This window comes from Lepisosteus oculatus, chromosome 9, assembly GCF_040954835.1.
Source record: "Lepisosteus oculatus isolate fLepOcu1 chromosome 9, fLepOcu1.hap2, whole genome shotgun sequence".
Classification (NCBI taxonomy): domain Eukaryota; kingdom Metazoa; phylum Chordata; class Actinopteri; order Semionotiformes; family Lepisosteidae; genus Lepisosteus; species Lepisosteus oculatus.
The window spans coordinates 45201153-45212439 of NC_090704.1; the positions used below are offsets into that span (position 1 = coordinate 45201153).

General features: G+C 50.2%; 1 protein-coding gene across 4 annotated transcripts in view; it reads left to right on the forward strand.

Annotated features, from left to right (window-relative positions):
• The window catches only part of rptor (regulatory associated protein of MTOR, complex 1), a 143842-nt gene extending 135008 nt beyond the window's left edge, over positions 1-8834 (forward strand). For all 4 annotated transcript variants that reach the window (XM_069194603.1, XM_069194605.1, XM_069194606.1 and 1 more), the window contains 6 exons: positions 1254-1360; positions 2117-2244; positions 3299-3385; positions 4640-4756; positions 5998-6127; positions 6474-8834. In XM_069194603.1, coding sequence (XP_069050704.1) covers positions 1254-1360; positions 2117-2244; positions 3299-3385; positions 4640-4756; positions 5998-6127; positions 6474-6542 — 638 coding nt within the window. In that variant the 3' untranslated portion in view covers positions 6543-8834. The remainder of the gene's footprint in view (positions 1-1253; positions 1361-2116; positions 2245-3298; positions 3386-4639; positions 4757-5997; positions 6128-6473) is intronic.
• Positions 8835-11287: the final 2453 nt, after the last annotated feature.

Consider the following 11287-nt stretch of genomic DNA (forward strand, 5'->3'; position numbering starts at 1 on the left):
GATTCCGGTAGCCGGTATCCACATTATTTTAAATCCTTTCCTAAACCTGGAAATAGGGACTACCTTACTCCCCGTTTTCTGGGCACTGCAGTCCTCCTGAATACAAGTCTGGCTGTGGCCATTAAGGGGGTAGCACAGCAGCGTCTTCGGTCCCTTCTGAAGCCACTCTCCTCCTTCTGGAAAGAAATACAAATAAAAAATTGTATTTGGGATTTAACCTGTCGCCCTAAGGGCTAGGAGCTTTAGAGCAGATGTAAGGTTGTGGTTTGTCTCTGTGTCCGTCATCTCTGGGGGAATAGCAGACAGCTGGCTGGGAGTCAGCAGGTGCCAGTGTTTAATGGTTTGTTTGTGTGTTTGTTTTGTTTTCCATAGTTATTTTTAAAATTGTAATTGCCAGTTAGCCTCTCCCAGTTGTCCGAGCTCGGAAAGCAGGCCGCAGCTGGCCAATGACGGCCCGATCTCATACCTGCGGTTGAGCTCCCTCGGGTGGGGCGTGTCCGATTGCCGACGGATGTGGTTTGGAGGACACCAGGACTCTGGCCCCCCCTCCTACTGGCAGGGGTGTGGCTTTTCCAGGGAACTGCAGTTCCATTCACCGTCTCTCTGCCCGTTTGGGAATAATTCTGTGTGAATAGTCTCCGTGCTTCCCTGATTGAGCTGATGTCTTTTCAGTGTGTTGAGGGCTGTAATTACCTTGCCGTCTGAGAGATCCTCGCTTAAGCAGGAGCCTTCGGCCGAGACCCCATTTCCTAGCGAAGCGGGAGGTTCGCTCACCTGCACCCTCACAGCTTGCTGATGCTGGTGGCTCAGAGGCAGACGGAAAGACAGAAAAGTACTGCCTTTCTCTCATAAGAGCCTCTCCTGGTGAACGCAAGCCAAAGACCGACTCTCTGTAGCATCATTAATTTAGCATTCTGCGCTACTTTTATGTTTTAAGCCAGATGAAAAATGCATGACTCTCACTCCATGAAAGAGAATATCTGAAGTCTTGTAGTAGGAATTGATGCCCTGCTTGGAATGGGCCCAGCGCTTTTCTCTTGCATCCAGAACAGAATGACGCACATACTGCACGTACAGTGCAGTTTGCATGTTCTCCCTGTGTTTGTGCCAGTTTTCGCTGGGTATGGGACATCATTGACCACCAAGAAGTTAGAAATGACCGTACCTTAGTGACCTCACCTCCGTCCTCTGACGTACTCCATGTGCTTGCGGTCGTGCTGTGTGTGCAGGCAGTGATGGCTGTCTCTCCCCAGGGGCTGGAATGGTCGTGGACTGGGAGCAGGAAACCGGACTGTTGATGACCTCCGGGGACGTGCGGGTTATTCGGATCTGGGACACGGACAGGGAAACAAAGGTCCAGGTAAAAGAAGAGACCACCAGCCCCCAGTCTTTGCCCTGCAACTGGCAGAGCACCTGTGTAGCAGTGAAATGTCAGAGTTGCACTTGCTTCTAATACTCCTCTGAAGATATTTCCATTAACTGTTTTAGATATTTTACCAGTTTCTCTGAATCATCTTGTAATTCTTAGGGTGTTCTCTTGTAATGTATATGCAATGTTACTCTGTATTAATATTTTATTTTAGCAAGGCTGCAAATAAAAGGAGGCTGTTCAAGCCATATTGCTCATTTGGAAGTTAGAAGATAATTGATTCCAGGATCTTGTCCATCCCCTTCTTGAAAGAAACCAGTTATTGGCTCGAATTACATTGTTGGTCACTTGTTCCACAATCCCAAACGTGGTGACGTCCGAACCCAGCTCTGGAGGATCACGATTCAGCCATTAGGCCGCTGGGTCACTGCCATCAGATTCAAATTTCGTTCTGTCCTTCAACTCGTATGTAGTTGAGAGCGATGGCGAGTGTCCCAGGCGAAACCAGTAATCGCAGCGTGAGCCTTTCAGAGCAGGGAGCTGAATCTCGGCTCGCAGGAAGTTGCTGCTTGTACAGACCTTGCAGCCTGAAGGCAGGTAGTCCAGCGTGCCTTGAGAAGGGACTGCGCTGGCGTGTTGGGAAGAGAGCGGGACAGAGAGCGTCCGAGCCGGCAGGCACCCTGTTGCCTTCTGACCTTTGTGTGCGTGTGTGCGTGCGTGTGTGCGTGCGTGCATCTGTTCCCACAGGACATCCCGACTGGTGCGGACAGCTGTGTGACCAGCCTGTCGTGTGACTCCCAGCGCTCCCTGATAGTGGCGGGGCTGGGCGACGGCTCGGTGCGCGTCTATGACAGGAGGATGCCCCCTAATGAGTGGTGAGACCGCCGCCCCCTAATCCCAGCACCCCGAGCTCCGGCTCACCCCACTCCAGAGAAGGAAAGGTGACCTAGCTAGTGGCGTTGCTTAATGAGGCCAAAGTTTGCTGCTGTGGGACTTCAATGTCCATGATAAAAATAGGTTTCAGTGCAAAGAAAAGGCTTTTGTGTGCACGAATACCAGTTGTGTGGCTGATAGCATTAAAAGGAATAGATCATTATTAAATGAAAAGGTCTGATTGGCTCACAAAGCCCCATGTGAAAGTTTTTAGGAGCAGTGCCTCCCTTCCCCACCACTAGAGGCCTCCACTGCTTTTGATCACCCTAACTGGCCCAGGCCACATGGACAGACACAGTTCATCACTTCTCTCCCTAAGCAGCGCATTGCAGGTTTCCAGCAAACCAACAAAACATGCTTTGCCAGTGTGTTGCACGAACTCCAGGTCAGACAGTCCCCTTGAAGGGGTTAAACAGCACGATGTCAGGTTGACATTGCCTGTTCGTTTTCTGGTTCAGCTGCGAGTTAGAAAAAAAAATACAGAAACTTCACTCAAGCGCAGTTCAAGAGGGTCTCTCACTCCTGAAGGCAAAACGGGGCTTAGGAAGCTGTTGTCATGGAAACAGGCTCAGCAACGCTTGAACAAAGCGTTCAAAGGAGTTTGCTTTCAGAGGCGCACAGAATTCCTTGCAGCCTGCTGATGGGTGTGTTCTAGTCTCCCCCTGGTGTTGGCCATGGTGCAGTGCAGGTTTTGCGGTAGCTTACAGCTTCTCTCCAAGCAATAAATACTATTGGCAGTTCAAATTGTTTGAAAAATAAACCATTGCAACTTCATCAGTTAACTTTCTGTGTAATATTGTGTGTAGATTTGTCTGTGTTAAAACACTAATGTATATAGTTGTAGCTACACAGGGTCCTTTCTCCAACTGCTGAAGTGTTTCAGTTACGGTGGCGTTCTGCCTGGAGTGGCAATGCCCAGATCTCAGGTTCATCCAGCCTGTTTCAGCGGAGAGGCCATGTGACGTGTGTTTGCGTGTGTGTGTGTGTCGCCCGCAGCCGCGTGATGACCTACCGCGAGCACGGCGCCTGGGTGGTGAAGGCGCACCTGCAGAAGGAGACGGAGGGCCACATCATCAGTGTCAGGTACCACGCCCGGCCCGGCCCGGTCCAGAGCAGTCGCCCAGCTCCGGGCTCCTGGTTCTGCAGGGCTGTCAGGCCGGTGCACTCCTGACAGTGTATTTAACAGCTGCAGCAGGCCTTTATTGACTCCCTGACGGTGCAGCAACTCAGAGAAGAGAGCTAGTTCCCCTGCTTTCTTTTGTCACATTATTTATTCATCTGCAGCTCGTTAATTTTCACTTCTTCATGGGGGTCCCCCACGAGATGTGAGTGCTCCGAGAGCTCTCGTGAGAGACTTTGTTTTATTTTGCTTATAATTTATACGGACCATCACTGCTGGCATAAAAAGACACATTAAATATTTGTGTTGCCAAGCGAGGGGGTTCGTAAGACGTGATTAGACACTAGAAGCCTTCAAACAGCTTTACGGTCTGTTGTTATTATTCCTTAATTTATTTCCTCTCCCCGTTGTTTGAACGTTTATGCACCGAGAGCAGAGTCGAGCGATACAGGGGCAGGAGCCCACTCGCTCTTCATTACAGAGCTCAGACATCACTTTTGTCTCCGCTCGTGTTGAATTAAAAGGTAAAACCGATTAAAACTCCCTTTGAGGATCTTGAGCAGTGTCGGACTCTGGGCTAAGTGACAGCAGCCCTTTGATCATGGCTTTTGCGGCGGCCCCAGTCTTTGCTGATATCCCCAGTGAAGCTGGCAGTGGGGGTTCATTAGATGTACAGTCTATGTGGGGGCTGGAGAAGCTCTGAGCCTAATGCAAGAGGAGGCATGGTCTGTGCTGCCAGTTCTTGACACATGACGAGTGAACTCGGATGTGAGCAAGTTGGCGCTGTGCCTTAATTATCTTTTGTCTTTTGCAAACATGCTTTGATTGAGGCTAGTTTTGCTGTGATCAAGCTTTGTGATGATGGGGAGCAATGAGAACCGAAGCTAGCCTTTGCAGATGTGCCAGGTGTGGTGCACTGTGTTTTTTAAAGTTGGGTTTTCAGCGTTCAGCATTATGCGCTGCCTGCAGAAGAGTAAAGCAGACTAGAGTGGTGCACCGCTGGTGGCCTGGTGCTGAACACATTCAATTCAATTCAACTTTATTGTCATTAAACTTACACAGGTGCATAGTATAATGAAAAGTGTTTCTCATTAGTCACTCAGGTGCAGTATATAAATAGGACAGAAGATAAGACAATAGACAGTTACACAATAGCAATAACAGTAACATGTAATAACATAACATATCTGAAGCTCTATCTGTTCTCTCTGACGCAGCGTCAATGGGGATGTCCGCTTCTTTGAGCCTCGGAGTCCAGACTCTGTGAACGTGCTGCAGACTGTGAAAGGCTTAACAGCCCTCGACATCCACCCACAAGCCAACCTGTTTGCCTGGTAAGCCGTGCAGTACGCCTACAGGTGTCTCACAGGTTGAAGGTGAGAGGTGAATGGTGATAACTGGTGCCCCATGGTGAGATATTGACTTGGGGAAAAAAATCAAAGTGGTTATAAGGCGTGCATGTCAGTGTGTTTGTGTGCTCATCCCTGCGCAGAGATCTGCGCTCATCTCTTGCCTTCTCCTGCTTGAGTTATGGAAGACTGTGAAACTGGACTAATAATCAGCCTCAGGCAATCAATAGTCTTGAGCCCTCACCCTGCTTTGATTAGTATTTCACTACAAGACAGTGGTGAGAGCTGAAGGACTTGGAGCTGAGCAACAGCAGGGGCTCGGGGGGGTGGCGGTGTTTTCTGCTGTTCAGGGATGGGAGACAGAGCAAGGCCTCTGCTGTGGTCTGGTTGGGCGAGAGCAGGAGCAGAAATTCATGCAAGGCAGTGGAGAGCCACTACAGTGTTGGCCAGGTGGCTTGGCAGGATATCACTGGATGTCCAGTGGGTAGAGAGCAGAAAGTGGGACTGGAATTAGAATTGGGTACCAGGAGACAGTGTGGGAGAGCAAGCGAGCAAGTGCGGAGAGGGTAAGATAAGACCTCTTAATAATAATAATAATAATAATAATAATAATAATAATGTTTCTTTATTAGCCCTATACAATTTCTTGCATTAGGAATGCGTCTTTTCGCATACCCCAGCTTTTCTTCAGGGAGACACAGACACACAGACAGGGAGAGAAGCTGGGGGTCAGAGCGCAGGGTCAACCATTGTACAGCGCCCCTGGAGCAGTTGGGGTGAAGGGCCTTGCTCAGGGGCCCAACAGAGTAGGATTCCTCTGCCAGCCACGGGATTTGAACCGGCAACCTTCCGGTCACAGGCGCAGATCCTTAGCCACAGAGCCACCGCTCCGCCCCTATATGGCCTATATAGAAATTGTATATGGCTCTTTCTTAGCCATATACAATTTCTTGCATTAGGACTTGTCTTTTCACATACCCCAACTTGCTCTCCAAGAGACACACAGGCACAAAGAAGGGGAGTAACAAGCTGGGGGTCAGAGCGCAGGGTCAGCCATTTATATGGCCCCCCTGAAGCAGTTGGGGTTAAGGGCCTTGCTCAAGGGCCAACCGGCAACTTTCCAGCCACGGGCGCAGATCCTTAGCCACAGTGCCACCACTCTGCCAGAGCTCAGTTTGTTCCAGGAACAGAGCACTGAGCTGCCTCTGTCTTCTTCCCCTCTGCAGTGGCTCAATGAACCAGTTCATCGCCGTCTACAACTCCAACGGAGACGTCATCAGCAACATCAAATACTACGATGGGTTCATGGGACAGAGGATCGGGGCCATCAGCTGTCTCGCTTTCCATCCTTACTGGGTAACCCTGATACTTGGCTGCGGATCTTGCCTTTGCTGTTGTCTCCCCCTTGTGTTAGCTGACCCTAAAGCTGGTATCCCCAGCTGAGCATGAGTCCCTGCCTGACTATCCAAGTCCAGCTCCCTGTTTTCCTTGGAATGCTCACAGCGATGGATCACCCTCCCGGCGTAACCGGTCACCGCAGCCGGAGAATCCAGACAGGAAGTGGCTGCGGGGCTTCCTCTTGTTTGTAGCCTGTCTTGCGTGCGCTGGTGTTCCTGGTCTTGTTAAGGGCGTGCCCAGCTGCTCGTCCACACGGCCGTGAGTTCTGCATCATGTGTGACCTCGCTGTTCTTCTCTCTCGCAGCCCCACCTGGCGGTCGGCAGCAACGACTTCTACATGTCCATCTACTCTGCGGAAAAGAGACTGAGATAACGCCAGCACACTGGCCCCTGCCTCACGAACCCCCGAAAACTGATGTAAATTACTTATAGTGTACATATCCAAATACCAACTTGAATGTCTAGTGATGGCTGCTGCTACTCATAAATTGTCATTATTATTATATTATTATTATTATTATTATTATTATTATTATTATTATTATTATGAGCTACTGATTGTAGATTTGGCTGTGCTGAGGAGCGTGTATATTTATTTGCCTATACAGGTTATAGAAATATTTTAAACCACACAATGGGGGTGCGCTGCCTTTGTGGGTTCCTTGCTGTGTGATCCGCGCCTGTCCGAGGACGGGGGGGGCGAGGGTTTGTCGCTTGCACCCCCTGAAGAGGGCGTGGCGCGGAGTGGCGGGCGGCCTTGCAGTTTATCGTCCCGCTGGAGGCCCTGCGAGGGGGCGTGGCACACAGCAAAGCAATAAAGTGTCAAATTGACAATTAAGACTCCCACTGTGGCACAGCCTTATCACTAAGTTACACCCGATGGGGATATCTGGTATTGCGCCCTCGTGTCTGAAATAACTCCAGTAAGGACTCGGGTTGCTCTTGAACCAGGAGATTCCCTTCGTATAGCTGTTTGAGCTATGAAATTGTACTTCAGCCCTTTTCACCTTTTATTGTTCTTGTTCTTGTTCTATCCCGCTGTGCTGACGTTCACGCTGGGATGGTATCGGGTTTTGCTCCAGGGGTGTTTTGACAGCAGAACTGTGATCGAAGGGGAGAGTGCCCCCGCCCCCACAGTGCCCCCCAGGCCAATGGACGGGCCCCGTGTGGAGGAGTGGCCTGCGCGTGATTGGCTCTCTCTGGGTCCGTCCCCTTCCTCGTTGGGTTCCTGCGCCCCTCTCAGGACCTCCCGGAGCGGGCAGCCGCGAGAGAGAGAGAGAGCGCAGCCGGTGGCCGACTCCCCCTGCACCCGTGGGTGATGGGAGTGTGGCACTGCCACCCAGCCGCTGCCAGGGAGTTTTAACACACCAGCATTGCCTTCCTTTCAGGGTGGTGGTTTTTTTTTTCCTGCGTCCTCCTTCCCTGTTGGGCTGTTTCGTGCCGACCGCAGAGGGCCCCCTCTGCCGCGTGCGACCTGGGGGAGCCCGGGTCTGCGTCTGACCACCCCCCACCCCACCCCGGCCTGTCGGATCACGAGACAGACCTGCGGGCCTCGCTGCAGCGCTGCACAGCGGGCCTGTGTGTTGCGCAGAGGCTCGTATTCTGGACCTGCTGAGGACGCCTACCCCTCCCTCCCTCCCCCCTTCCGATTAAAAGGGATAAAGGGATATTGTCTTCTACGAGCGACGGACACGCTTTTTTCCGTTGTTGTTGTTTTTCCTTCAGAAGACGGGGGTTTCATTGCGAACGTCCGTTTGTAGGACGAGGATGACCGAGCAGGAGGTCTCGATCCGGTCTGTGCGCAGGAGCGGAGGCGACCGCGGAGGCCGTGGCGCAGGGGGAGGTCGCCCCGCTGCCCGCGGCTTCCCTGCGAGACTCGGAACCGCACAGACTGGTGCTTTCACACCCCTGCTTTGTCCCGACTGACTGTGTGCGTGCGGGGCTCCACGTTGGATCTCGTTGTCCAGCGGCGTTCATATTCAGCTTGTATCACGTATATTAATCTGTTAATTGCATCTCTTTGGGTGTGCTTTGTATGTTTTTGTTTTTATTATTGGAGATTTTCTTTCTTTTTTTGGGGGGGGCTTTTTAGTTTTTGGCTTTGTGAACCGGACTCCTCCCTGGGCTGTGTAGGGAAGACATTAGGGGTGAACAGGGTGATGGGCCACGCGATGGCCTTGGACTTCTTCAAGCGGTTAGGCTTCCCAGTTTTTTTAAAATGTGGTAAAAATCTTTCATCAGTTCAGATATCTGCTTGGCTTGGTGTCTCTGTTTGACTTGTCATAGTTAGAGAGGATACTAAAGGCTACTAAAGGAGGCCCACAGACTGGCCTGGCCGCCAGCAACACTTGGTCTGCTGTCTAATCCACGTATTGTGCTCCACTTCGCACTATCTCCCCCTAGTGGAAGGGGGGTGGCATTACTAGCTTATATTCACAGACAGCACAGCTCCCACTGTCCAGCCACTATGTCCTCCTCTGTTAAAACCTGCTGTGAGACGTTTTAACATTTTAGAATAAGAAAAACTAAAACATATATATATATACACACGAATGATTTAAAAAAACAATCAGGTGTTCTCCTTGGCTGTAGAGACTGCTTTGTTGAATGTGGTTTGTAAAACAGGAGAAAACTCGGCAATGAAATAAACCAAATACACACGAAACCTTTTTCACGCCTGTTCCTTGGTTGCGCCAGTGCTTGGGCTGAAGATCCTGCCTGTCACACAGTGGGCTTGACCGCGTCTGCTGAAATGGAGTGAAAGTACCGGGGAGGCGCTGCCCTGTATGTAGATTTTGCTACGTGGAAACATTTTATTTTTTTAAGCACATCAATGAACAAAACCCTCCACCCTTCAAAGCTCTTTGTTTAAGCTAACGCCAGACACTGTAGATTGTGTTATCAGTCCTGTGTGTCCGGCAGGCGCTTAGTAGTTTCATGTCGGATAACTTTCATTTCATTAGCTTTGTTTCTCTATTCAAAGTCTGGGATCCTTGAACTACACAGCCCTCTTTTATTTAGGCCTAAGGTGGAGAAGGGAGGCATCAGTGAAATCTTCCTGCTGCATACTGGTACGTTATGTCAAGAGGGAGATTACTAACTCTTTGCATTTCTGAGGGAGTTTCCTTTGTAGAAATGTTAACCCACTGCTATCCGTGCTCGTTGCTTTCAGCGCTCAGAGGAATGAGGTACTGTATAAGAAACACTTGGAAGAAAGTGCATGCCGTACACCAGAGGTTCGCCAGTGTGGAATGTGGAGCTTCTCCGGTTCTCGGGACCTTTTAGCACCCCAAAGTGCAGGAGATCCCCCTGGAAGGAGTGTTGGGTTGTTGTGGGGTCACAGGGAGCAGAACACCCCTGAAATGAGACCAGAAGGTCAGGAATGGACAGAGCATGAACTCGGCAGAAGAGGTAATGCTCTTCTTCACATTTCCCTCAAACTGGTTTTGTCGTGTTGGGGGTGTGTAATGCGAAGAGCAACACACACACACCTGTTTTGCTTTGCAGCAAGTGGCAAAGCTGTGAATGCAAAAGTAATCCTTGCTAGCGCCCTTAAGTCGCTCACACTTTCATCAATCATGTTTGCTAGAATCAATAGTGTTTGTAAGAAAAGCAATAGTTCCATCAAGCCAATAAGATGAACAATAAATCCCCCCAAAATGCGATTATTAGACCAGATTATAGAAGTGTGCCGAAATGCAGAAAAAAGGTCAACGTTGCTCTGAATGTTGGTTGCAGGGGTGGCTCAGGCAGCGACCATATGTCTAATCTGATCCCGGTGCATGTGAGCAGAACCTACCCCAGCCTGACTCTATTGCAACCCTCTCCTCTCTGTGCTGGCGCGGAAAAGTCCAATCCAGACAGGTAACTTGTGACTTGTGCCTGCAGTTGGGTTTTTTTCCCCCATTGTTAATACACCGAGCAAGCAGCAGATGGAAGCCCCTTCGACTGAGGCTTGCCTTGTCATTCCCACACATGGCCAGTAGAGGGGGACCAGGTGTTTAGTTTGAAGCCAGCTGGATGGGCATCAGAGACGCAGGAGTCCAAACACAGCAGCACACAGGAGTTTGACCCTGCTGAGCAGGAGGCTGCTGCCATCTCAGGACACGGGAGGGTGTTCAGAACGAAAGGGCAGTCTGACTCATAAACGGAGAAATAAAAAATAACTTGACCTCCCTCACTTCTCCTTTCACCAGCCCTACCAAAGACATCATAGATGCACAGACAAGATACTCTTTTCGCACTTCAGCTAATAGTTTCTCACGTGGGTCGACTACACCCTTAACCGTCTTCACATCTGAAACCACCAGACCAATTTTCAAAGAAGCAAATGGTCACGGGATCACTACCAAATATATTTTCAGAAACATACTTCACAGTGTCTGTTGTGTTAGACCGTGGGAACATATGTACATGCATGTTCTCTTCGCTCTCTGATGCAATTCTTAAAGCAGGAGGGCACAGGTGTAAACCGCGAACAGGAAGGACTGCTTTACACAAAGGGTGGTGGGAGCGCGGAACAACCTACCCAGCCACCGTGTGGAAGGCATTAGCCTGGGCTCTTTCAAGCACTACAGAAAAAGGTATCCCTTTAAAAATATGTAAGCTATATATTAAAGTTATTTTTAGTCAACACTATAAAAGGAGTGAACTTATTTTAGTGTTGGTATTTGTGTCTCTTGGTCATGCAAATAATATTCCAATTTAAACAAGCGAGGGATTGGGAAAACAATATAGGATTTAGAGGCTGATGGGCAGAAACAAGTGGGATCTGCTACTGCTCAGACTGGGGAGGAGAGTGCTGCACATATTCTGCAGTCAGGAGAGAGGCATCCTTTATGGACCAGACCGTCTGGAGAGACAGGGCTGCAGGAGTGTGTGTGAGGCAGGTGGGTGAGGGTGGGGGGGGCGTCTCGGGGCACATCGGGTCCAAAACAGGTTCCTGTGCCGCTGGGGGGTGCGAGAGGAGTGTGCTCCACAACGAAAATCCCAGACTGCGCTGAGCTGGAGCGCACATCCTCAGGAAGCAGCAGTCACTTCCTGGAAAATTCAACAAAGCCAAGAAGGTTCCGAGTGATAACTATAGCCCCCCCGCCCTGCACAGGCTCCAGCCTCCAC